At 56.5% G+C, this 26,633-nt stretch overlaps 1 protein-coding gene across 1 annotated transcript in view; it reads left to right on the forward strand.

The window, feature by feature from the left end:
* The first annotated feature begins 235 nt into the window (after positions 1–235).
* Positions 236–26,633, forward strand: part of PLXNA2 (plexin A2) — a 143,923-nt gene continuing 117,525 nt past the window's right edge. Inside the window, exons 1-3 of the mRNA XM_066204136.1 lie at positions 236–378; positions 17,940–19,194; positions 19,615–19,797. Coding sequence (XP_066060233.1) covers positions 18,007–19,194; positions 19,615–19,797 — 1,371 coding nt within the window. The 5' untranslated portion in view covers positions 236–378; positions 17,940–18,006. The remainder of the gene's footprint in view (positions 379–17,939; positions 19,195–19,614; positions 19,798–26,633) is intronic.

Consider the following 26,633-nt stretch of genomic DNA (forward strand, 5'->3'; position numbering starts at 1 on the left):
GCCGAGCCCCGCTGCCGGCGCGCAGGCTGCGGAAGGGTTAAGGCGGCAGCGGGGGCGGCGCGGGGGCGGGCGGGGAGCGGCGCGGGGAGCGCGCCCGGGCGCGGGGCTGGCGCGGAGCGGGGAGCGCGCCCGGGGCTGGCGGCGGGCGGATGCCGGGGAGGGCGCAGCGCAGCCCAGCCGCGCTCGCCGCACTCGGGCAGCGGCTGCGGAGGCGATGAGAGGCCGGCGGGGCTGAGCCGAGCCGAGCCGCGCCGCGCCGGGAGGAGGCGGAGGGGCTGCGGGCAGCGGCGGCCCCGGATTTCCATGGTGGTGCCGGGAGCCGCCTGCATCCCCCCGCCCTGAGCCGGGAGGCGGGCGGCAGCGGAGCGGACAGGGCTGGTGAGTGGCGGCGGATGGCGAGGGGCTGCTGCCCGCCGGGGTGCGGGGGGTCCCCGGGGGGGGGGGGGCTGCGCCGGGCATCTCCCGCCGGAGGATGCGGGGAGGAGGCTCGGCATCGTTGTGACCGTGCCGCCCGCAGATGGCCGAGCCGGGTGGCACCGGCGGCTGCGGGTGGCACCGGGGGCTGCAGAGCTCGGGGTGGTGCCCGGCGGCTCCGGTCCCGCCGGTCCCGGCCGTGCCCGCGGAGCCGCACGGAGATGCCGGCGGTGCTTGGGGAAGGGATGGAGGATCCCCTCCGAGTGCCCGGTTCCGGGTAATCCAGCTCCCGCTGCCTCCCCGGGCTGCTCCGCGCTCCCGTTAGACATCGCTGTTTCCTCGCTCATTCTGCGGCCGCTCGGTACCGCTCAGTCACGGTCTGGGGCCAATGCAGCGGGATAAACTCATCGCCATAAAAAGTTCCTGTCAGCAAGGAGGCACTTTTGGGAAAAAACATCCCCGAATCTTAGGGGGAAAGAGATCAAATCCCCGCTGAAACTTCCCTAAATCCTTTTTGGAAGGTGATGAGGGGAGAGATGCCGAATGCACTCGCGCTCCCCTGAGGGAAATCACGGCTCCCGGGGGATGGTCCCGGTTTCCGCAGCCCCGGAGCCGCGGGGTGGGTGTCGGTGACAGCCGAGGCCGCTCTGTGCGAGCTGTCCTCGCCGCCGGTGACCTCCGTTTAACCTGGCACGGTCAGGCATTCCCGGCTTTGTCTCCGCTCGCGCTACGGCCAATACCCGCACGTTCCTGGAGGTGAAGTGAGTGATGTTCAATTAATCTGTGTTCTGAGGGGTATCAGAAAGTCAATAGGTTAATTTTAAGCGAGGTGAATAGTAAGTGGCAGAGAGGGGAAAAGAAAATCCCCTGTGCGTCTGTGAGCAGCGGCTGAGGCTGGGCGGTGAGGGAACGTGAAGTTCTCCGAGTGCCATGATGTGAAACCGCTGCTCAAAGGCTGCTCCTGCTCTTCGCTGGGCACTTGATGCTCCACTGGTGGCTCCAGTGTGCTCGATAGACCTCGGCTGGGCTGGGGCCGTGGTGGTGTCCCTCCTGCTCCGGATGGCTTCATTGATAACGGTGACTAAAGTGCAGTGAGATGACCTACTTACAGCTGAGGGACAGATGCCTGGCAAGAATCTGTGCCATCCTCGGAACAGATGTTTGGCTTTTTACCTTTAACACAGAGGTGTTAGATCCCTCAGAACTCAATAGGGGCTTTTTTTTTTTTTTTTTTTTTTTGGTCTTTATTGCTGTCCTTTTGCCATTTGTTGTCACTTTGAGGACCCTCAGAGCTGCGGTGTGGAGCTCGGGGTGGTGCAGGAGAGCAGATAAGGCGGCTTTGATTTGAGACGCTCGGTGCGAGCAGAGAGGGACGTGACCCAACGGTGTCAGCTGTGAAATGGCTTATCAGGCACGGCAGCCATCCCTCCCAACTCTCCCAGCCACATCCCCGGCGCTTGTTGCAAGGAGATAAACCAACCCAATTTACTCCTCATTGTCTTTATGGTGTTGTTTGATGTAATTAATCGTGGAGTCCCCCCCCCCCCCCCCCCGGCTCGGAACAAGTTGGTGGCGGTGGAAGCAGGTAACAGATGCTGCGTAAGATCTGCACATAATCCACCAAAATGATGGGAGCAGCTCTTCCCCGTGCTCTGCCTTGTTCTTTGCGTTAACCCCGAGCCTCCCCTGCTCCCCGGCAGAAGGGAACTCCAGCTGGGTGCCAGAGGGAAGCTGCAGACACAGGCTGGCTGCGGGAGCCCGGAGTAGGAAGGGGTGACTGCTCCTGCCCCGTGCTCTTTAACTCTCCTCGGCAAATTACATTAGGACGTGACAAATTGGCTGGCAAAGCAGCTGAGTGCAGATGACATTTGGAGCAGTTTGTCGGGCAGACCCCGCGGGGTCTCGGGGAAATGTGGGATTTGCAGGCGCTTCCCGACATCTCCCATTTAGGTCCCGCCACGAGGTTTTCCAGAACTTACTTCGGGAACTCCTGTTGCAGCTAAATGTGGGAGTCTGGAGCCTGCCGGGGAAAGGTTGCCCGAGAGCTAGGGCAGATGTAGGTGCAGACTGTCTCATGCCGTGGGCAGCTGAGACGAGGAGCTGAACCGGGAGAGAAAGCAAAGCCGAGATTTAGAAATTGCGTGAGTGGTGAGGAGCCGAAGGTGGGAAGCTGGGCTGGCTGCTGGTGCCAGCGTGACGCTGTGCTGGGGGAGCTGAGGAACCTTTGTTCACCGAGGGATCACCCTGCGGGAGCAGAGGCACTGAGGGATGCTCTGCTGGGGGAGCTGAGGCACCTCTGTTCACTGAAGAATGATCTCCTGATGGAGCAGAGGCACCTTTGCTGATTGAGGGATGATCCTGGTGGAGCAGGGGTACCTTTATTCACCAAGAGATGATTTCCTGGGAAGCAGGGGTGCCTTTGGTCACTAAAAAATGCTCTCCTGGAGGAGCAGAGGCGCCGAGGGATGCTCTCCTGGTGGAGTAGAAGCACCTTTGCTCACCGAGGGATGATCCTGGTGGAGCAGGAGTCCCTTTCCTCACTAAAGGGTGCTCCCCTAGGGGAGCAGAGGCACTGAGGGATGATCCTGGAGGAGCAGAGGCATCTTTATTCACTAAAGAATGCTCCCCCGGAGGAGCAGAGGCACCGGGGGAAGATCCTGGTGGAGCAGGGGCACCAAGGGATGCTCTTCTGGTGGAGTAGAAGCACCTTTGCTGACTGAGGAATGATCTCCTGGAGGAGCAGGGGCATCTTTGCTGGCCGAGGCTGCTTTGTGGCTCTCGGAGCAGGAAGGGGCTGCACCACATCCCGGCAGGAACACACCTGCCCCTCTCCTCCCGCCTCTCCCAGCACACCCGCGGCCGCTCCGGCACGGCGGTGATCAGCCTGTTTTAATTGGCCCCTCTGCAGCCTGGGCCATAAATATGTAATTGGGGGGAGTGCCCCGCTGCTCCTCACGGCGCCGGGCCTGTCATTTCTGACGGGGCACTGCGTGCTCCCCGCCCTCCCCAGCCCCACACCCGGGCTCTGCTCCCTCTCGCTTCCACCCTGTGAAAACCCCGCTCCCCCATCTGCCTCTGGCATCCTTAAAAAAGAGGGGGAAAAAAAACAAAACCAAAAAAAAAAAAAAAACCCTGGAAAATGATGAACCTGAGCATGCAGTGCTCCTGAGACAGGCCCCTTCACATTTCTAAACACTCTTGATTATTCAGCTAATCTTTATTTCATGGGCCTGTTACAAGAAACACAAACGGGGGAGAAAGTAGAAGGCGGTGACACATTTAAAATACACAAGAAAAGTGCTGGCAGGAATATAATCGTTCTTCTTCCAGCGATATGAAATATTTATGGGCCTAAGTTGTGGCAAGATTCTCTGCCTCCCCTCCCACCCAACTCTGAGATGTTTTTTCCCGGTACAACAGGAACTGGGGGCACCGGTGGTGCTGCCCTGGCTGTGTGCAGGGCAGGGACGCCCAGCTGTCCGTCTGTCCGTCCCCGGGCCAGGGAAGGGAAGGGCGGAGCGGAGCGCCGGCCAAGCTGCCCGGCTCAAACGGGAGCAGAGCTGTTACAGTCTGTTAACTCGAAATAATTCAGCAGCGTCCCTTCGGCGGGCTGTGAAAAGCCCCCTTTGAGGTGCCCGTGTTGCCGCTGCTCCCCCAGGGCATTCCGCTATTAATTCATTAGATCTGAGGGGTTTTTTTCTCTCGTCCCCCCCTCTTTTCTGTTGCCCACCCCCCCCCCCCCCGGCAATTCAAACAGTGATGAATGGACAAAAAAAAAAATCCCTCAAGGGAAACATTTTTTCACTTAGTTACAAAGATTTCATGGCTAATTAGAGTAAATGTGGTTTTTAGAGTGTTAATCTCTTAACCAGCTTGGCTGGGAGGCCACCGCCACAACAGCCGAGGGGAGGGAAGGGGGGGCCCGGGGGGAAAAGGTGCTCCCGACTCCTTTCCCGACATCGGAAGGAGCTGAAGTGTCGGTGGCCCCCGGAGCATCCCTGGCCACCTCCTCAGTGGGTGCCACCTCCTCAGCTGGCTGCCACCTCCCTCCGCGGGCAGGGCGAGGGCACAGCGGGGCTGCCGAGGGGCCGGGAGCTCTTTGTGCGCACGGGGGAGCCGCGCGTGAAAAGAGAAGCGGCGACAAAAAGTAGAATTGAGGGCAGCTCGCTGTCCTTGCGGCGGCAGCGGCGGCCGCCCGGGGCTCGGAGCCGCTGTCTGCGGCGAAAATAAATAAATGTGTTTGCTGCCGGCGGGGAGGCGGGGAGCCTCGGGCTGCTGTGGCACAGGGTGGCCCTGCCACCTCCAGAGTGACACCCGCGGGCCGGGTGGCCTCTTCTTGCCAAAGGCGTTGTGCTGATGGAAGTCACCTCCTTTTGCGGATTTATCCTCGTGTCTGTGCAGCGGTTCTCTTCTCTCCGGCTGTCCCCAGCTGCGCTGCCGCCCTGGCATCCGCATTTCAGCCTGGTTTGGCCTTCCCCTCGGAGGGGAGAACGGCAAAACGGGCTGAGGAGCTGCCGAGCCTGCCCAGCACCCAGGCCGGGCCCCACGGCCAGCGCGGGGCTGGAAATTGGGGGTGGGATGTGGCCTTGAAATTCCTCCTCATCCCACTAGAGGGGATCCTCCGGATCCGGCTAAAAACCCGACACAAACCCAGCAAAGGAGCGAAGCCGCGCTGAGCTGCGGCCTCTGGCCGGTGGCGATGGGGGACGGGGAACGGGGGCTGAAATCTGCCCCGGAGCTTTGCTGCAGGGGATACAGGAGGGAACACAGGAGGATCTCGGTGCTTTTCAGACATTCCCGGGAGGTCCGGGCTGGCTGTGGCCGTGTGTCCTCCCTCCTTGTCCGTGCCCGTGGCTCCTCAGTGTCCCAGCGGAGCTCCCGGCTGGGGCGATGCTGCTCCGGCAGCATTTCCCGAGGAAACTCAGCGTTCCCAACGAGTGCAACACGTGTCAGTGATGGCCCTGACGTGCTGCGTGCTCCCTGCAGCGGGAATTCTGATCCATCCGTGCGGCTCGGAGGGGCCGGTACCGCGATGCTGCCGGGGGTGGGAAAGGGGAGCCCTCCCCTCCCTATCACAGAGAGCCCATCTCGTGTTTCTCCGCGTAATCGCAGCTCCTGTTTGGCTGAAATCGACCTGCGAGGGGGAAATGGGGGGAGTGAAAAGCGAGATAAATGTATCCTACTATGAAAATTTAATCCTGCTTTGCCTGGGCTTAAAATTGCATTCAGAGCTGGAGATAAAAGGCATCAGAGTCACGTTATAAAAAAAAGTCCAGATGATCTCCAAAGGCACGGGGAGAGTGGGGCTGGGAGGGCCCTGGCAGGGCTGTGCTGTGCCAGGCTGGCACCCACTGCTGCCCCTCCTTGCCCTGGGAACAGCCCTGCCCCTGCCAGCCCCGTGCTGGGGGCACACTCAGCTCCATCTCCCCACCTGCTGATGGAGAAGGTTCTTCCAAGAGTTTCCCCTGTGGAGGTTCTGCCATCCAGCTGATCCCGTGCTCACTCTGCACCGTGCCCTGTGCCGCCTGAGCTCCTAAAATGTCAGTGAGCAGGGATGGCCCCACTGTGCCATGGGCTCCTGAGTGCCCAGGAGAGGCTCTGCAGAGCTCCTGCCTGTCCTGCCATGCCCAGATGGAGCCTGGGATGGCGCCCAGCCCTGTGTGGGGTTGGAGGGTCCTGTCCCAGCCAGGCCCTGGCTCTCCAGAGCTCCGTGCTGTGTCAGCAGCTTCCCAGGCAGGAACGTCCCTCACAGCCCTTTTCCTGCTCCAGCACCGTTTCCCCACTTGATAAAAGTGAAAGGTGACGTCTGAGTAAATATTGCCCTGACCTCTCACCTCTCCTCCTCCTCCCGCTGCTGCTGCCTCCCCAGGGCCGTGCCAGCAGCTCCCACCTGCCCTGGGCTCCACTCCTGCATGGGAATCTGCAGTGGGATGCTCAGCTGTGTGGGGAAGCCCTTGGGATGCTCAGACACATCTAACCCCATTTTCCTGCTGGAGGGCGGTGGATGGAGAGGACAGTGCTGGGAGAGGCCATTCCTGGTGCTCAGGCTGGAGCCAACAGCTCATTTCCCCCGCAGCTCCTGTGCGGCCCTGACAGCGCTGACCCCCCAGCAGTTTAACCCCCGCAGTGCCAGGCTCTGGAGCCCCATTTCCCTGTCTGGGGCAGGGGCAGGAAAACAGGAAAGCTGCGAGGGCAGCGCCGGCTCCTGACGCGCGCCGGGGAGGAAGGGCAGCCAGCTCAGCCACACCGGCGCTCCCTGACTCAGCGTGGAAGAAGTTCCTCCTGTCACTTCCAGGCTCGGCCAGCCTGGGAACAGATTCCTGCCAGGGAGATTTATGTGCAGCTCTTTTTCTGTGGCCGTGCTGTCACCGGGCGGGAGCCGGCGGCGATCCCTCGTGTGTGCGCTGCTCCTGCCGGAGGGCACCGCGCGTCCCGCAAGAGGAGGGCACGCACCTGGAGGTGTTCTCCAGGCGTTCCTGAACCCCCCTGCTTTGGTCTGTTCGCCTGGGAATGAGCTTCCGAAAAGTGAGTTTGTGCTCCGAGCTTTTGAGGGTGATACTCGGGCAGCGCTTGAGGCTTTGAGCTGTTTGGGTTTGCGTGGCCAGGTCTGGGCTCTCAGGGTTTTCCTGCGGCCTAAAGTGGTGATTTCCCCCCTTGAAATGGGAGGCTGAGATTCTGGAAATTGGCAGCTGGGAAAGCTCTGGTGAAAGTGTGTTGGTGGCAGGGTTAAACCCCCAGGTGAGGGCACTGAAACCAGCACTTTCCCACTTTTTGGGGAACATTTACACACGGCAGAGCCCCAGGGGCTGGGTGCTCGCCCAGGTAGCCAAATCTGAGGGGTTCGCGTGTGGCCAGCCCGTGTGAAGAGCTTTGTTCCCCCTGGCTGGGCAGATTTATTGGTGTCAGAGCAGAGGAACGGGGAGTTGGCTGGGGAACAGGGATGTTACAGTTCAACTCCATAAAACACGCCGGCTGTCTCCTCTACTCAGTCATTTGCCAAGTCCCCAAAAAGTCGCAGTGACAGGAGCAGAGGATGGAGCTCTGCCCTCATGATCATATTTCCTGGCTCTGCTGGCTTATGTCACAGCCTGGAATGTTATTTGAACAAAAACAAAAAAAAGAAAAAATAGCCTACGAATTTCCTTTTGATTTTTAATGGAAGTGTGAAGAGGTGGGGAGGAAAAGGGAGCATGCCTGGAGGTTTCCTAACTGACTCCATTATTCTTATGGTTAAAATATGGCATTTCACAGGTTTGAAATCTGCGCTGAAGTTAAAACATGGAACTGTGGAATGGTTTGGGTTGGAAAGGACCTTAAAGGTCCCGTCCCTGGAGGTGTCCAAGGCCAGGCTGGATGGGGTTGGAGTAACCTGGGACAGTGGAAGGTGTCCCTGCCATGGCAGGGGGGTGGAACTGGGTGAGATTTCAGGTCCCTTCCTACCCAAACCATTCTGTAAGTAACCCAGAGTAAGTAAATTACAGTAAGAGCTCTTCAAAGTCCACCTTGGAATGAGAAACGCTTCTGTGTTTGCCTTACACCTTCCAAAACTCCTGACTTTTGCTGCCTGCCCCTCTGGATTTCCAAAGGATTTTAACATCAGAGGCATCATCCGTTGTGAGACTGGAGCTGTGGGGGCCAGATGGAAAAACATCCCCAGGAACTGGTTTGGCTGGGAGATGCTGTGGCAGGAGAAGGGGCACTGCAGGATTTTTGTGCCCCCAGCTGTGAAGTTTCCTTGCAGATCTCAAGGAGTTAATTCCGGCACAGCAGTGAGGACGAGCCCTCTCCTGGAGTGTTTGGCTCCCCTGGCAGCTGAGGAGCCTCCTGGAGCAGGAATTGTGTTCGAGGCCAGCTCAGTGGTGACAGGTCCAGACTGTCTTTAAAGATCTCATAGCAACCGAGGGGCTCGGGCCAAGCTCGCCGAGCTCACGGCGAGAGAGAGGCAGCAGCCCCTGCCTTGTCCCCGGGGCCATAATGAGGTGCTGCTACAAGAGCTTGTGTAACTCTGCTTTTCAGGGCACCAATTGTGTGACAGGGACAAGTCCTGGGTGACAGGGACAAGTCGGTTCCACCAGATGAATTCCCCCGGAGCCGAGGTGGCCGCGGCTTGTGCCGAGCCCGGCTCAGCGGTGCCAGAACAAACTCCCGGAGAGAAACAAAAGCTGAGGCGCTTGTGAGGACTTCCAAGGGTGTTGTATAACTTGGTTTAAAACAAAAACAACAACAACTAAAAGAGAAGATAAGAGTTAGCCCAGCCCGGGGTCACTGGGAGGTTTGGCCTCAGGAGGGACAGGTCGGGTGGAATTGCAGGGACTTTGCAGAGGGGGTTTTTCACCTCTGAGTGGGAATTCTGGATGTGTTGGATTTTAACCATTCGCTGCCTCGCAGACTTGTACCAATGAGCTCTGTGTCCTGTCATTGAGATGAGATTTAATCGCCTTTTAATAAAGGAATGGTCTCCCCGGGAGAGAGTCCTGCTAGCACAGGGCTTTGGGCAGCTCACCTGCCCCAGCAGAATCTGCTCTCACACCCTCTGAGCTGCAAAGATCTACTGGAAACCAAACAATTTTGGCCTAATTTCCTTCTCCTCCCAAGATTAAAAAAAAAAAAAAAAAAAAAAAACCAAAAAAACCCCACCATTATTTTTATCCCAAACTGCAAATTTTAACATGAGGAGGAGCAGAATATCGGTTCGTTCGTTCATCCCTGTGAATTCCTGCTTCATTCTCTGCAAATTCCCATTATAAACATGACACTTGGGCAGATTATCTGCTTTAGCCATCGTGTTACTGAAGGGGATGTCATATTAATTTCCTTGTCTTTGAGTTTGTTCTCATCTGTGTGGGATCATTTGGTTAAAAGTCTCGTGATCCTTAATGTATGTAACTCGTGTCTTTGCTTCTGGCTTCAAAAATGACAAAGGGAGAAGCACTCTAGTGTTCCTGGATTCTCCAAAATCACCAGTTTTCTGGGAGGTTCTTGCTGGCCAAGCATCCAGGCTGGGTTGTTTTGGTGAAATTTCCACAGGTTTTGGGGCAGAGAGAGCTCCAATTGTTGAGTTTTGGCTTTGCCCCCCCGCAATCCTTGAGCTTTGTAGGGAAGTTCTGGGGATCCGGAGGGGCAGTTTGTGGTTGTAAAGGGGATTTGTGAAACTGAACCAGCTGAGAGCGGTGCACTGGCTCTCACGAGTTGTTTCGTTGTGTTTTTGGAGGAAACTCTTTCTGTGATGTGTCCTTGGGTTTGCCAAAGGAGTCCTGCCACAAACTCATCCGTGGCTTCTCTCCCTGTGGGATCCTCTGTGTATTTTATGGAATCCAGGGAATTCTGTGGTCAGTTCCTGACCCACCTTGGTGACGTGTCCGCTCAGGGGTGATAGGGTGGCTTTGATCCCCGTGCTGCTCCATCCAAAGCAGTGCCCTGGGGATTTGGGGACACCAGTGGCCAGGTTGGGACACGTCCCTGGAGCTGAGCAGAACCCAGGGGTGCTGTGGGGCTCTCAGGGCAGGCAGGCTGGGCTGCATCCCTGTGAAATATGGCCTCACACGTCCTTGAAGGATTTATTGTTTTCCGGGCAGGGCTGGAGCCTGTCCCACAGGCTGGATGTGGGAAGGAAGTGACTCAGTTGCTCTCCAGACAAGTGCAGCTTTGAAACCCAGGGAGGCAGGAGGCAGCTGAGAGGCTCCGGCTCGCTCCCGCTGGAATTCCCGGTGCGCCTCTCGCTCCTGGTGGGCTCTGGCTGGGCTGGGCAGGGGCTGGGAGGGAAAAGGCCGGGCTGGGCAGTGACCACGGAGCCTCAGGACCCTGTGGGGTGAGGATGTCACAGCAGAGCAGGTGACGAGGGAAGGTGGGACCCACAGGGGCAGGCAGAGGCTGCGGGTGCCGTGCCAAGGCTGGAAGCAGCTGGAGCAGCCCGTGGCCAATCCATTGCCACGCCAGGGGCACTGTGTGGGACACAGCCGGAGCAGCAGCAGCTTCCAGGGCGTTTTAGGGAATATTTTCCGTCCCCACAGGCAGAACCATGGTGACCCTTCCTGGGTGAGGAGGGTGGGTGCTGCAGCTCCCGAGGCTCCTCTCCTGTCACCCTCACTGTCCCCACAGGGCCGGTGCTTGTGCCCAGCCCTGAGCTACTCAGAGCTCCTGATTTTGCTCAGGCTTTTGGGATATCTCATCCATCAAAGTGTCCAGCCCCTCTTTAGCCTCAGACCTTCTGGCTGATGTCAGACGGGGACGTCAGCAGCTGCTTTCTCCATCTTATTATCAGCTTGGTTGGAGAGAGAGAAGTTTTTAAATGACAGAGATCCTTAGCAAAGAATCGAGAGTTAGTGTTAAAAATAAAGAAAACAAGACAGCTCGTTTCATCTAAACAGAAGGGTTATTAAACAGGCTTGAATTAATCAGAGATCTGCCAGAGCTCTGAAATTGAAAAGCAGGGCAGAGGAGCAGGGAGCACACGAGTGTGAAGGAGCCACTTTCTCAAGCAGACATTGATGTCCCAATGCTCTGGGAGAGGAGATGATGTTCAGCTGCTGGTGGCACAGGGGGAGATGGCTCCAGGCTTTGGGGTCCTTGCCTGGACCTCAGGACATGAGGCTGGGGGCAGCTGGGAGCCCCCAGACCCTGACTGGCAGCCCATGGTGGGACAGCAGAGAGCTGGTGCTGGGCATGGAGCAGGGATGGAGCTCTCCCTGAGCAGTTCCTGCCCTGCCCACCCTGCTGGGGCCGTGCAATGAACACCCTGTGCAGTTCCTGCCCTGCCCACCCTGCTGGGGCTGAGGGGTGAACACCCTGTGAGTGTTCCTTCCCTGCCCACCCTGCTGGGGCCGTGCAATGAACACCCTGTGCAGTTTCTGCCCTGCCCACCCTGCTGGGGCTGTGGCACCGCTGTCCCCGCAGGGATGGACAGCAGGATGGCCTGGCGGTGTGCAGGCTTGCCGTGGTGCTGATCCCAGGAGATCAGCCCCTTCTGGGGCGGCAGGGAGCACCAGCACCCCCAGTAAGCCCCCAAAGGTGCCTGGGGGTGCCCCCAGGCAGCTCCCTGCTCCCCACAATTCCAGCACCGCTGGCCGAGAGACACCCAGCGCTGCACAGCTGGAGATTCAGCATCCCAGAACCCGATGTGAACAAACGCACCGTTTCCTGGTTTACTTAGGTAACAGCGCTGTGGCTACTGTGTAAATACCTCCGGCTGCCGGAGGGAGCGCGGGGATAGCGAACCTCGCCCGCTGCGAGGGGCTGGCACAGCCAAAGGAGCTCTGTTGCAGGATTTCTGTTTAATGGAGTGGCTGGGGACCCATTTAATTTGGAGCTGGGCCTCTTCACTTGCCTGTGGTGTGCTTGGAGTGAGGCCAGGAGGAGCTGCTGCTTATTTTCCTCCTGCAGTTCGGTGGCCGCTCTGTGATCCTCCCTCGTGCCGCTCTGTAATATTCTCTTGTAATAAACTGCAGCTGGATGTCACCTGGGGACACGGTGCTGGGCTGAGCACGGGGAGATAAAACTCCCTGCCTTGCCACTGGGACCTTTTGCTTAGCCTTGGGCAAATCATTTCATCGTTTAATCTGCTTGCACCTAAGGTCAGCAGCCATTAAATTCCGTTTGGTTGGGAATAAAGTCCATGAATAATCAAACGATGCTCAGGTGCAGAGGTGGATACAGCTCGGTCCGCCAGGACTCAGGTAGGAAACCAGAGAAAGCACTTTCTGAGGCACATAAAACTGACCTAGATTGCCTGGAGGGGTTGTGGATTCTGTTTCTGGGGGTCCTGGAGGACTATTTACAGCAACACGGCTGGAATGATGGCTATAACAGCTGGGCCTTGCAGCAGGGGGCTGTGTCAGACACTCACAACTCTCTCTCCAACCCTTTCAACGTTCTCCAGAGCCAGTGACCTGTTTACACAGGTTTGGCTGAACCCGAGCCTCCCCAAAACTCAACTGAACCAGCTATGAAACTTCAGAAGTGTTAAATTTCCCCTCGGTGTCGGACTTCAAGGCAGCCTGGAGAACCAGGGTCTGTTCTGCTCCGTGCTCCAGCACGTCAGGCTGTCACCAGCCTCAAACCCGTCCCCGGGGACTGCCTGGGGAATAAAGTCCTCCTTCCCCAGCTCCCCTCTCGCAGCAAGGTAATTTATGAGCTATTTCACTGCAGAGCTCTCGAAGCTCGGTCGCTGCCAGCTGCGGTTTCTCAGCGAGCAGGTGTCAAGTGTCAGCGCGGAGAGAGGACGAGGTGTCTCATTTCTGCCACCGAGGTGTCCGGGTTATGGATTTCCCCGCCAGCCCCGTGGGGCTGCTGGGTTAAACGACTCCAGCTGTAAGGCACAGCTGGGTGACAGCCACAGCTGTGCTGCTGCTTTGGATCTCCCTGGGGATGGGGGGACTGAGGAGCAGAACTTGTCCAGGCCTGTCCAGCAAATCTGGGACGACGCCAGGGGTGGCATCGGATGTGGCCTGTCCTTGTCCTCCAAACTGCAGCTCCGAATGTGGGGCTTAGGGCAGGGCCCTCGCTGGATCTTCTGCTTCTCTGGACCCGTGTGTGCACAGGAGGGAGGTGGAGGGCAGAGCTTTGCACAGTGTGTGTTGTATAAACAAATATCTGGGCTCCGGACGAAATTTTTGTGCATAATTCCTGCGATGGTGTTTGTTATCAGGGAAATGCCTTTCGGCGGCTGGGTTCTGTTCTTCCCCTCCTCTTCCTTGTCCCGGGCCTGGAGGAAGCAATAATCACAATGCTGTGTTTTGCCCTCTTAACTCTTTCTCAGAAGGCTGCGAGCCTGTGAAATGGCATCCCTGGGAATGAGCAGCCCCGGGGAAGGGGGGACACAGCTCCTGGCACGGGTCCTGCCCGTGGCTGCCAGCACACAGCAGGGACAGGCCGAGCTGGAAGGTGGATTTTGGTCCAAAACCCAAAGGGTTCAGGTTGTGTTTTGTGTTATTTGTCATCCCTGCGAGGAAACCTCTGGAAAAACCTTGGAGCTGACTCCAGGCTCCTCACTGGTGATTTACAACTTGTCCTGATTGTTGTTGGAGTCAAAACACTAAATGGAAAAGGCCAAGAAGAAGTGGCAGGAGCCATCCTCATGGCTCTGTGTTACAGAATTCCAATTATTCACACCAAGCTGCCAGAAACTTCCCCTGGGGTCGGGCTCTGGGGTGGTGTCAGCCTGGTGGGCACTGCTGGGGTCTGGAGGGACGGAATGCCAAAGCTCCCAGCTCCAGGACAGCCAGGGAAATCCTCAGCTTGGGCAGGGATGTGCCGAGGCTTCTCTTCCCTGAGAGCAAGGACGGGGTGGTGTGAGTGGGCAGGGAGGTTTCTGCTGGGCAAGGGGGGTTTGGGGGCCTGGGGCTCCTCTGGCTGTGCTGGCCTGGCCAAAGAGGCACCACGGAGCACTCAGACCTCTGATCCACGCTGGGAACATCCCGGGGCTTGGAGAAGCTTCCATCAGTTTGGCTTGGACTTTTTTATCTAATTGAACCCAAACCCCATTAATTATTGTAAGGTCTTCCTCCATAGCTGACAAATGCATCCTGAAAGTCACTCCTTCGAGGGGATCAGTCACTGCTGCAGCTTGGGAAGGTTTCACAGGGAAATTCCCGAGGTCTTGCAGGAGGGAGGAGGGTCCAGCATCTCTGTTCCCACCTGCTGCCAAAAATGGCCAAACCTGGGGCTTTCCCCCTCATTCCCGTGGGGTGTGGAGACAATGGAAGTGGGTGTGACAGCCTGGTGACCCTCTGGGCAGTGCTGGGGGGATGTCACACCCTGGTGACCCTCTGGGCAGTGCTGGGGGCTGTCCCCTGTCCCTGCTCCCAGCTATGAATCTTCTGGGGCTGCAAAGAGCAAAAAGGGCAGAGCCCACCCCCAGCTTGGAGAGCAGCCCCTGAGCCCCTCCTGGCCGGGTCTGTCATCCCTCACAGCGACTGTTCAGGGACACAGCCCCCACAGAGCCAGCCTGGGATTTATGGCCCAATCTGCTCCCCCCTGCCTGGGGACCCTGGTGGCCTCTGGGCGGGGGGAAACACAGGGACAGACAAAAGGACAGGCAGGGAAAAGCTGGTGGGGCTGGGAGGGTGGGGGTGAGGATGAGGGGATGATGAGGATGAGGGGATGATGAGGGTGAGGGGTCAGTGCAGGTTCTGGGGTCAGAGGAGGCACTGGAGGTTCCAGGGCACATCCAGAGGGGATGAACATCCCAGGGAACAGGAGCTGAGGGAGCAGAGGGGATGGGTGAGGGCCCAGCAGTGCTGTGTGTAAATCACTGCTCACCAGACCAGCCCCAAAGAAAAGCTCCCACCACCAGCAGGCAAACACAGCTGCTGCACTGGTGACATCAGAATTGTGCCTTTGAGCCGTCATTTGCCACAGGAGATTCTCTTGGTTTTGCTTTAATTTTATTTATTTTTGGGGGGGGGGTAGGTTTTATTTTGTGTTGTTTTGTTTGGGGTTTTTTTGTTTGTTTCTGGTTTGTTTGGGTTTTTTGTTTGTTTTTTTTTGCCTTGTGTGGTTGTGTTTTTTTTGGTTGGGTTTTTTGGGTTTTGTTTTTGGGTTGTTTTTTTTTTTTTTTTGGTCAGCACAAAATGCCACTAATGACAAACTGTGGTGCCCGTGAGTGAGTGACAGCTGAAATGAGAGAAATGACTAATGGCGCCTCCTGAAGCCCTGTCACATGGAGATTAAATGAGCCCTTTTCTCTTCCCCCCTCAATGAGAATCATGGGCATTTGAATAATAATATTATAGTCTCCATTAGGATGACAGTGGGGGAAAAAATCGGCTCAGACCTGTGATTATTCCTTCAATCTAATAATTATTTAAATACCAGATAACTCCTTTCAGCCTAATTGAGGCCTTTCAGCTGCTTGGGTTTATATTGTGTGCCTGAATTTACTCTTGCTTTCACCTTGCGTTACTAATAGCTGCAGATTGCTTCTGAGGCTGTATTTTAAAACTCTCTTCAGGAAAAAAAAAAAAAAGAAAGAGAGGAGAAATTAATGATCAAATGGTATTAAGGATCAGAGTTAAAATCATCCATTCTGTTGGTGTTTAACTCCCCAGGTGTTTGGCCTCCTCCACAGCCGTGGTTGGAGCTGGGAGGGACCTTAAAGCTCATCCAGTGCCAGCCTCGCCATGGGGAGGGACAATTTCCACCATCCCAGGTCGCTCCAAACCCCGTCCAGTCTGGCCTTGGGCACTTCAGGGACGTGGCAGCCACAGCTGGCAACCTCTGCCAACCTCTCCCCACTTCCTGAGCCAAGAATTCCTCCCCCAAATCCCGGCTGGCCCTCACAGGGAGCGGGTTCCTGTGGCTGTGTGGTGCCTGCACTGCTGAGCTCTGCCCAACCCTGGGGACAGACAGGAGCACCCCGGGGGTGGCACGGGCCCAGGGATGGCTGGGCAGGGTGGCAGCTCATGGTCTGTCATGTTCAGAGGGTGTTTGAAAGGCAGATTCTCCTGCCTGCGTGGTCTCTCTCGCCGTTGGCAGTGGCTGCTCACAAACGCTCTGCAAAGCCGTGGCGGTGAGGCTCAGCACAGAGGCTGGGGCACAGCTGATGGCTCTGCTGCACAGCAGCCCCACGCTGGGCTGCGTTTGGGCTGGCTTTTTGGCTGAAAAAGGTCCAAAACTGCTGTGCTCGCTGTGCAGAGCTGCTGCTGGCCCACACGGCCAGGTGTGTGCACAGCTCAGGTATTTAAAAGTGCGCATTTCTGGCCTGAACTGTCCAGGGCTCACTGTGCAACGGAAGAACTTTTTTAGAACTGGAAGGTGCTGAGCAGGAAAATGGTGTGTGCAGAGCTTTGCAGCAGGGCCTCCCTGTTCTCTGGGGGATCTCCCCCTTTTGGGGCTCCCCTTGAAGCAGAGCCTGTAGAGGATCACGTAGGGGACCTGTAGAGGTCCTGTAGAGAGCCACATCCCAGGGCTTGGGGCACTGTGGGGTTCCAGGCAAAGCTGCTCTGAGATCCCTGAGCCCTGTGGCCAGGTGTCAGTGCCCAACACGTGTCACCAGCACAGAGGGGACCCTCCCAGACCCCTGGGAACCCTTTGATCTGTGTCATTTGGAGAGGTTCTGGGTCAGGGAGTGGTGTTGGGATGTTCACTCAGGAATGGTGTTGGGATGCTCACTCGGGAATGGTGTTGGGATATTCACTCAGAAATGTAGTGGGAAGAGCTGGGCAGTCCCGTGGTGCTGCCGTGGGTGTGGGAAGGCAGCAGGAGCAACTGCTCTGTGCCACAGCTGTCCCCAAAATACCGGGATGGTGGCAGGGTCCGTGCCCTCCCTGGGACACACAAACCGCCGCGGCCAAAGGTGGAAACGCCGAGGCTGGCAGCGAGAGGGGAGCAGCTGGGGAGATGTCTCCCTGAGCAGAATGAGAAAGCCATTACCGCTGCCTCTCTCCTGTCGTGTCTCCTGTCAGTGACACGGAGATGGCAGCGCGGGGACAGAGCTCCTTTGTCACCTCTCGGGAGCAGCCGTCTCCGGCGCCCGGCGGGAACAAGCCTAAAGAGCGACTGCTCGCTGACATCGCCGGCTCAGGGCGGCTCGGCAGGGCTGGGAATTGGTTTAAATCGAAATAAAACCGAACCAGGAGCAGCAGCCCTCAGATGGGGGGTGAGGGAACAGCCTCCTGCCGGGGCAGGGGGGTCAGAGCTGCAGGATCAGGGTCTCCGTGGGCCGTGTGGGGCTGGGACCCCAGGGGTGCAGAATGCGGCTCAGCCTCTGCCCAGGGCTGGGGTGACCCCCAGGTGAGGGAGGAGGTCTCTGAAGTGGCTCCTTTGCCTGCTCAGCCTGGAGCATGGAAGGAATGCAGAATTTGGGATAAAGGAGAACTCTGTGGTGGTTTTCTGCATCCTTGCACTCAGGCACCTCTGTGATCAGGTCAGGCAAGCTGCTCTGGACTGGTGGTGTCTCCCCTGCTGCCAGAGTTTGGTGGCTGATCTAAGCACGTGCTCCCACCTTGGTGGCAGCTGCTTTTTGGCAGGAAATACCTCGTGAAGGAGTTCCTGCCTAAAAAGCACCTGCTTGAGAGGCACTTGTGGCTCCGGGGAGGTCTGAGGGGAGGTGGCAGCACCTCCAGCGTGTTTGTGCTCAATGAACTTGCCTGCACGAGGCTTCTTCCTCGGGTTCCCAAATTAAACCAGAGAGGGTTTAAAGGTAAAGAACAGCTCTTATTTCCTCTGCTGCTTGCAGCAACACACCTTGCAGGAGACATCCTTTCAGCCAAGATTGCAGAAGGATGGTTGGGGCTGTGAGCAGCAGGCTTTGTCTTGGGCTGGAGCTGATTCTCCCCTCCCTGGCTGAGCAGAGCGTGTTCTAAAGAGCCGAATCCCACCACAAATTAAGATGCAGGGGCTGAAACAAGTGGCAAAGCATCAAGCCTGAACTGTTCCCCAGTAAGTTATGGACTTGCTTAATTCTCGTTGTGCTCAGAGACACCCTCCCTTTATCTCAAGGACTGTGTAATTAGAAAGCCTCCTTTGAATTTTATCTGCAGGGCACACGGGATCTAATCCTTTGCTCTGGGTGGTTCTTCTCTCCGCAGAACCATGTGAGGGACGTTGCCGGGGCTCAGGACGCGCGCGGGGGACACGGAGTTTGCCTTTCCCAGGATGGATCAGAGGAGGAGCTGGCCTCGGGTACTGGACTCTGATGGTCGGTCAGTGGCTCTGCTCTGCCTCCTCCTGGCATCTCTCTCCCGGGACGTGTCCAGCAACGCCTCCTTCAACACTTTCCACTCGGAGAACCGGGACTGGACGTTCAATCACCTGACGGTGCACCGGGGCACCGGCGCCGTCTACGTGGGGGCCATCAACAGGGTCTACAAGCTCTCGGGGAACCTGACCATTCTGGTGGCCCACAAAACCGGTCCCGAGGAGGACAACAAGTCCTGCTACCCTCCCCTCATCGTGCAGCCCTGCAGCGAGGTCCTCACGCTCACCAACAACGTCAACAAGCTGCTCATCATCGACTACTCCGAGAACCGGCTGCTGGCGTGCGGCAGCCTCTACCAGGGGGTCTGCAAGCTGCTGCGCCTCGACGACCTCTTCATCCTGGTGGAGCCCTCACACAAGAAGGAGCATTACCTGTCCAGCGTCAACAAGACGGGCACCATGTACGGGGTGATCGTGCGCTCCGAGGGCGAGGATGGGAAGCTCTTCATCGGCACGGCGGTGGACGGCAAGCAGGATTATTTCCCCACCCTGTCCAGCCGCAAGCTGCCCCGGGACCCGGAGTCGTCGGCGATGTTGGATTACGAGCTCCACAGTGACTTTGTCTCGTCCCTCATCAAGATCCCCTCGGACACGCTGGCCTTGGTCTCGCACTTCGACATCTTTTACATCTACGGCTTCGCCAGCGGCAACTTTGTCTATTTCCTGACGGTGCAGCCGGAGACCCCCGAGGGCGTCTCCATCAACTCTGCCAGCGACCTCTTCTACACCTCCCGCATCGTCCGCCTGTGCAAGGACGACCCCAAGTTCCACTCGTACGTGTCGCTGCCCTTCGGCTGCGTCCGGGGGGACACGGAGTACCGCCTGCTGCAGGCCGCGTACCTGTCCAAGCCGGGGGAGGTGCTGGCCAGGGCCCTCAACATCACGGCGCAGGAGGACGTGCTCTTTGCCATCTTCTCCAAGGGGCAGAAGCAGTACCACCACCCCCCTGACGACTCGGCGCTCTGCGCCTTCCCCATCCGCACCGTCAACGCCCACATCAAGGAGCGCCTGCAGTCCTGCTACCAGGGCGAGGGCAACCTGGAGCTCAACTGGCTGCTGGGGAAGGATGTGCAGTGCACCAAAGCGGTAAGGATGGGCTGGGTGTTGGCTGTGGGAGCCCTCGAGAACCAGGGTCGGTCCCTGCCCCAATGGAACACAAGTTTGCAGAGTAGGATCAGTCCGTCTGTGCCTCAGTTTCCCTAAATTCAGAGCACTCTTCTGCTTTAATCCATGCTCTCATCCTACAGTGTGATGGCAGTGAGGGCAGGGGTGGTGTTAAGGCAGAATGTAGGTGTGCAGCTTCCTGGGAGTCTCTGTCACTCCCAGCCTGGGGCTCTGGAAAGCTGCAGGAGCCCTGGGGAAGGTGGCTGGAGCTGGCAGGGGGTGGCACGTTGGTGTCCCCCGCCCTGCTGCCGGCACCGCCAGCTCCCTCCACACCACCCCGGGTGTGAGGGGCTGCCCTGGGCTCTGTGTCACTCACAGCTGCCCCAAACCTTGTCTTTCCAGCCAGTCCCCATCGACGACAACTTCTGCGGGCTGGACATCAACCAGCCCCTGGGGGGCTCAGTGCCCGTGGACGGGGTGACGCTCTTCACCTCCAGCCGCGACCGCATGACCTCCGTGGCTTCCTACGTCTACAACGGCTACAGCGTGGTCTTTGTGGGCACCAAGACGGGCAGGGTGAAGAAGGTAAGCCTTGTCCGTGGCTGTGGAGAGCCGGGTTTTGGGTTCTGGGCTCTGGGTTTTGGGTTTTCGAGCTGGGCTTTGTCTCTCTTGGGATGCTCTGGTGCGTCACCGCTGCTGTGTCTCGTGGGCATTTCCCAGTGGGAAACTGGGAGTGAAGCAGGAGTGGGAATGGCAGAGTTTGGGGCAGAGCCTGGGGCTGGTTCAGCTCTCAGCGTTGTTCGTGTGGTTTGTTTTGGAGTGTGTTTGTTCCAAGTTTCGGGAAAGGCGAAGTTGACACTGCTGCAGGATGGTCCTGGAAAAGGAACCAAAGGACGTCAGATGGAAATCTTGCAGTAGTTTTGTTTCCCAGCAGTCCTGCTGCGACTGGTGCAGAAGACTGAGAGTTACAAAGCCTTTGGAGCTGCTGGTGCTGGCAGGATTTTGGTCATGGAGAGATAGGAATGGGTTAACATGGCTGCTTTTGGAACCAAGCCCCAGGGCAGAGCCCTGCTGCTTCCCTCTGCCTCTTCCCTCCTGCTGGATGATTGATCAGCCCTGGAACATTCCTTGTCCTCTCCATCACAAACACTGGGGAGGGGTATGGTAGGGCTCAGGTGAGAGTCACAGAATGTTTCAGGTTGGAAGGGATGTGGGCAAGGACACTCCACCAGCCCAGGCTGCTCCAAGCCCTGTCCAACCTGACCTTGAATGACTTTTAGCCATTTGAAGTCCAGCTGGGATTTCCCCACTCCCAAGTCACAAAATCACAGAATATTCTGAGTTGGAAGGGAACTCTCTGAGAAGCTCTGTATTTAAAACAAGTGTGGAAGTGGCCTTGGGGTGTAAACAGGGAAGTGTGAGAGCCCTTGTTGGCCTTTAGAGCTGGAGCTGCAGCTGGAAGCCAGCTCAGGAGTGGGGCTGATCCAGCTCCACCGAAAGAAGCCTTGGAGCTGCTGCTCTGGCAAGCTGAGACCCTTCCAATTAACCTCAGCTCTAAATGACAGCATTAGGTGAGCACGTTAAATGCAGCCCCTGTTCCTTCATGCCGGGGAAAGAGTTAACAAATGTAATCAACAGCAGGCTGTTAATTTTTTGAGTCCTTAAGCAGCAGGGAATTTCTTCCTCATCTATCCAGGAAGATACAAGGACAGGCAGATACTACACTTGAATGTCTGCATCATTTTAATTACATCAGTTCATTAATATTCATTCAGCACTTTACAAGTGCTGAGTAGTAGTAAATTAGGTGCCTCCCTGGTGCCTCTCGAGTGTCAGTGGGGCAATTTTGAACGTGGGGGAGAGAAGGAGCTTGTAAAGCAGAGCCTTTCACTTCCCTGCTTCCCGTGCGGTGGCACAGGGGAGAGCCGGGTGGGGTTTTTTTTAGCTAAATGGAAAGAGGAGGAGCCCTGAGCACATCCCAAACCGCTGTGCCAGGCTGGGAGCTGGGGATGCAGCCGGGGCCGCAGCCTGCCGCTGGCTGTGAGCGGGGTTTGGGGACGGGGAGGCTCCTCATGCAGAGGCAGCAATGGCCCAGAGCCCGTGCCTGCACACGAGGTACTGTCGGGCTTGTTCCGCGGACGATGAAGGATTACAGGAGCAGCAGTCCCTCCAGCAGGGTTTAATTCCTGCTGCTGGTCTACACTGAACACTTTCTTGATGCAAAGTTAATCTATTCGCGCGGCGCTGTCCAGAGGGAGGGCTGTGGAATCCTTCACCTGCAATCCTTCATCTGCTGGATGAAAATTGGCCCGTCTCTGAAGTGAATTCATTCCAGACGTTCACTGCAGTCAGGTTTTCGTGGCATCTGCCCTTATTTACCAGCAGGGCTGCCTGCAGCTGATGGGCTCCATCCCGCCGGTAATTCACTGGAACAACCACGGTCCCGTCCTGCCCTGTGTGGGGCTGGGGATGTTGCTGTTCTCTCTCTCACAGCTCTGTCTACACCGTTAGCAGATTTTCCCTCGTTTGACACGTGTGATTATCTATTCGCTGGCCTGAGGGAGCCCAGGTGAGGCGTAGGAAGCAGCTCTGCACGGAGCTCAGGGGCTCCGTCTGCAGAGGAGGCGACACCCGGGGGAAGTTAACAGGTTGTCTCCAATTTCGTGCCTGTTCCAAGGTAACCAGACACGTCTCCGAGTCAGCGAGTGCTCAGGATGCTCAGGACTCTCTCCTTATCTCTCCTTCCCCGCCTGTGAAATGATGGTGGAAATGTTCAGCACCTCTGGAAGTGCCAGGGATTTGTGGAGACGCTTTTTCCACCTGATCCCCTCCTCCGTCTCAGATCTACCCACACAATTAATGTCTGAAAGCTTTGTCACACCTATTCCCTCGCCCACAGCTGTTGATTTCCTTTGGAAACAAGCTGCTGGCTCCGTCTGGGCTTCCAGGGAGGGCATTTTTGTGTAGCTGGAGGAAAGTCAGGGAGATGGCTCCGAAATCTTTCAAATTCTCACTGTGCTCCCCCAGTGAGGATTCCTTACAGGAAACACTGGGCTCTCTCACTTGTGTCCTCCTGCCTTCAGCTCTTCACCCCACTGCTCCTGCTGCTTCTGCTCCCCAGGAATTGTCTCCAAGTGGGTGAAAAGCAAAAGCTGCTGATGCTGCGGCCCTTTGGCTCCAGCATGGGTGCGTGGGATGGAACTCTCCCTCCTGCTCTCCTTCCAAAGCCCCTCAGCCTCCTGGCTGCGGGGAGGAGGGGAAAGGGGCTCACGTTGGAGACATAACCACCCAGCACCGTGGATTCCTCCAATAAAACCATTTTTCCATCAAGGGAAATGAGAAGGGACATTAATGCAACAGTTAACGGCAACTAAGTGCTGGGGGGAGATGTGTCAGCTCCCTTGTTCTGTTTATGGGCTTCATACAATTCTATCAATATTGATGTGTGATGCCTTTGATTTTGACACTAATCATTGCCATGAATTAAATTTGCAGCCATATAATTAGAACTGCTATTAATAGGGCCTCAAGCTAAGCACTGCTGTGCTTAGTTGTCTTTTTCCTGATGGAAAACGGCATCCAGCAACGGAACTCAGCTAATGTGGTGTGCCCGGGAGGTGTTGAGGCTGATGTGGAAATTGCACTTGCTGTTCTTACAGGGGCTCCTCTGGAAGGCAGATCCATGGGAAGGGGCTGGCTCAGAGGTTTCCCAGGGATTCCACCAGAGTTGCCTTTAAACGTCCCAGTGGTTTGCTGGTCTTGGGATGCACGGCCTCAGTGGGAGAGAGGAGGATTGCAGGGAGGAAAGAGGAACCCTCAGCGCGCAGGGCTGTTATTGTTCCCATTCCATCTCCCCTTCCTCCAATCCCCCCATTGATTCCCCTGCCCTGGCAGAGCCGTGTCAGCCCCACGTCCATGTGCACGCCTGGTTCCATCCCATCAGCCCGAGCTCAGTGCCTGCCGTGGCAGCAAGGCTCACCACTAAAAATCAATCTTGTATTTCATCCCGAGAGGTCTGTTTCTTATTAGGCCTAATAAATCAGTGAAGTGCCCTTCATTCAGCTTGTCAATGCAGGACATTGTTTGTGATCAAGAATAAATAAATGTCTCTGCTCTGTCTGCCGGTTGCCATCTAGGTATTATTTTTCCATCATGCTGTTTATGCTGGCTGGAGGGAAAATGCAGCTCCTGCAGCCTTGCCTGCCTTCCCACGGGCTGGGAATGCTCCTGGGTGGTAGAGGCAAGGGAAAAGCTGGAGCAGTGATGTTGCACCCAGCGCTGAGTTGCTCAGTGGTGATGAGGTTTTAATTTGTGCGCTTGGAGATGTGTTGCAGTGCTGCAGGCCCAGGTGTGGCTATTTCAGGTGGCCCGAGGTGAAGGATAAAGTGTGTGAATGAAATCACCCCCAATTCTCCCGGCAAATGGGTGTCACACGTTGTCCTGGCCGTGACACTCTGTCCCCAGGGGCAGCTGCACTGGGCGTGGCTCGAATCCATCCCAAGGTGTGAGGTCACCCCCAAAAAGCTGCTCAGGATCTGTCTGCAGGAACCCACAGAGAAATCCACAGTGCTGGGACACTCCTCACGATGGGAAAGGCTCTCCCGTCACCTGCTGAATTCCTGAACTCTGTCCTTGCTCCCCTTTTCCAAGGGACAGCCATGAGTGATTGGATGGCGCCGCTGGAGGAGCGCAGAACTTTTAAGTGCGTTGCTACGTCTTGGGACGTGAGAGTTTTATTCAGCTTGGCTGATTTCATTTGTTCCATTAGTGGGAATAAAGGAGGTCTTTCACAATGAAATATATATGCCCGGGCCCGTCCTTAGATGACTTCACTCCGTGGATGGTTATCTCATCCCGCTGATTTATCCTTCGCTTTGGCCCCTGCACGCTCATCCCACCACACTTCAGGAAAAGCTCGGTTGCATCAGCGTGTGGAGAAGCCAAGAGGACACCAGGCTGTTATTGAGCAGATGAGAATCATCCATTTGCAGGCGCCTTCCAGGGGATTTGCCTGGTTTTAGCTGCAGGGTGGGAGGTCAGGGGCTCTGGCAGCTCCGTGCTCCATCCATCACCCTCAGAGGGCAGATCCCCACAGCCCAGCAGAGGTGTGAGAGGGCAGATGGTTCTTGTTTGGCTGAAGAGGCTGTTTAATTGAAAGGTCTGAGGAAAAGAAGTCTGATTTTTGCCCTAGGATGTGAAATAAGGGGGTGTTCGTTCAGTGCTGTACTTGCTGCTGAGGTTGGAGGAGCTGGGATTTGTTTTCTCCCTAAACAAGGATTTCCCAGCCTCAGAAAGTAATTCCCCTTTGCTTCCACCTGTGCTGCCAAACCACAGAAATGGGTCCCCAAAATGCCCCATGGTCCCTCACATTTATTATTTTTCATAGCCAGAAGTTGGAATCTTATTAATTGGAATTTGTGCAAGGGAATAGGGAAAGTGCCGGAAGCCAGAGGAGAGCACTGGGGTGTGTTTGGGGCTGGAGATGGGACAGAGCTGCCAAGTCCCTCCAGACTGTGGGTCGGAGCACTCAGGAATGTCTCTGCCACCCCTTAATGGCATGAAATTGGCCTCCCCTCTCCCAGCATCCCTTCCCTGCCTCTCTTATCTGGTGCCTGCCAGAGCAAGTCACATCAGAAAAAAGCCAGAAGTTGGCAGATATTTTTATAGCTGCTGGAGAGAGAAGGGGCAGGTGTTCAGGAAATGCTGGGGATGTGAAATGGAGCCAGGTGAGCTCGGGGGCTGCTTTAATCTCATTTCTTGGCTCGGGAGATGGGGATGACTCTGGGTTTTATGCAGGTTCGGGCACCTTGAAAAATCGGCTGGAAATTTTGGAGGGCAGCGATTGCGTTCGGTTCAGTCCTAAACCAAGTGGGGTTAGTGGAGGCTGTGAGTGCTGAGCAGCCTTATCCATGGAATCCATCCTGCCTGGAACACATCCTGCCCCTGAAATCATGGAATGGCTTGGAAGGGACCTTCAGAGGCCATTTATTCCTGCTGTAAGCAGGGACAGCTCCAGCCAGACCAGGCTGCTCAGAGCCCCATCCAAACAAGGTTTTTATCTTGAACGTATTTCAGAGATAATTCATCCTCACACCTTCTCCCAGAGGTATTATCTCCCTTACGAGCATCAAGTGAGGCAGAATAACTTCTGTTCTATTCCTCCTCCGTTTCACGGCGTTTCCATCAAGTTCAATAATGAGTTTCTACTTGAAATGATCTTGGTGAAAAATATCACGGAGTTCCAAACTCTTTTGTGAGCTGCTGTCAGTTTTTCCTGCCTGTCCCTGCTTTCCTTGGAGTGTGAGGCTGGAGGAGCTGCAGTTCTGGATGCTGTTGGGTTTGGGGGCAGGGCAGTGTCAGACTCCTGCCTTTCCACTCACCAGTGAAGAAGTTCATGCTTTCTTTACTATAAACATATTTTCCTGCAGGCTTTTTAAAACCCTCAGAGGTCAAAATAACACAGGTTTTGGTCCATTTGTAGAGATCTTAAATCCCTGGGTGGCAAGAAACACTGTGAGAAGCCCGGGCTGTGTTGCTTCTCTAAATGCCTCCTCGAGGCAGGAAAAACAAATGTGGAAACCACAAATGAGACGGGGGAATGTGCAGGGAGAGTCCTGGGCGCTGCCACAACCCCTGAGCTGCCGCTGCTGCTGCGAAAAGGTTGGGATTTGGGGACAACAGGGGGTGAGACGCCGGGGAGGAGCCGCGGTTTGAGGTGGGACTGGCTGCGAGGTTTTCCCTGGCTGTGTGATGATGCTGCCTCTGACATCCCCTCCATCCCCCGATGGAGTTTACAGCCCGTGGTGGCTGCAGGTGCCTCCGGCAGCCGGCAGTGAGCAGGGCTGTAAAACCCTGCGGGGTTTGGGGTGGCGGATCCATCCCCGGAACATTTGCCCGGTATTTACGGCCATGCCGGGCAAGGCTCCGCAGCAGCACCAGCCCATGACTCCCCTTACGACGCTCCACGCCTCCCCCGGCCTTTTCCGAGCCTCTTCCCATCCCTGCTGAGCTGCTTGGACAGGCAGAGCCCGGCCTTTGCTTCGGGGAGCTGCCTGCAGGCAGCCCAGCCTGGGAATCACAGAGGGAGATGGAGCCCTGCCTGCTGTGGGGAGCTCGCGGGGATTTTACCCCAGGATTCTCTGGAGCTGTGGAAGGGCCGTGGGGCTTTCCTGGCCGTGACCTGGGCAAAAAAATAAACCAACCGAAAAACAGCAAAACCCTGAACCTGCTCAGACTGCTGGGGTGTGAGCCAAAGCTGTCACTGCCATGGGGTTTGCTCCTGAGCTGAGGGAGAGGCTCCTGGAATGAAACCAGAGTCCCTCTCCAGCCTTCCCCTTTCTTCTGCCTCCCAGAGCAATTGCAGGGCTGGAGTATATTTGGGCTAAATCGTTCTGCAGAGCTCTGAAGCCAAAGGGCAGCAG

This window comes from Chamaea fasciata, unplaced genomic scaffold (assembly GCF_029207755.1).
Source record: "Chamaea fasciata isolate MVZ Bird 193981 ecotype frontalis unplaced genomic scaffold, bChaFas1.0.hap1 SCAF_25, whole genome shotgun sequence".
Lineage (NCBI taxonomy): Eukaryota > Metazoa > Chordata > Aves > Passeriformes > Sylviidae > Chamaea > Chamaea fasciata.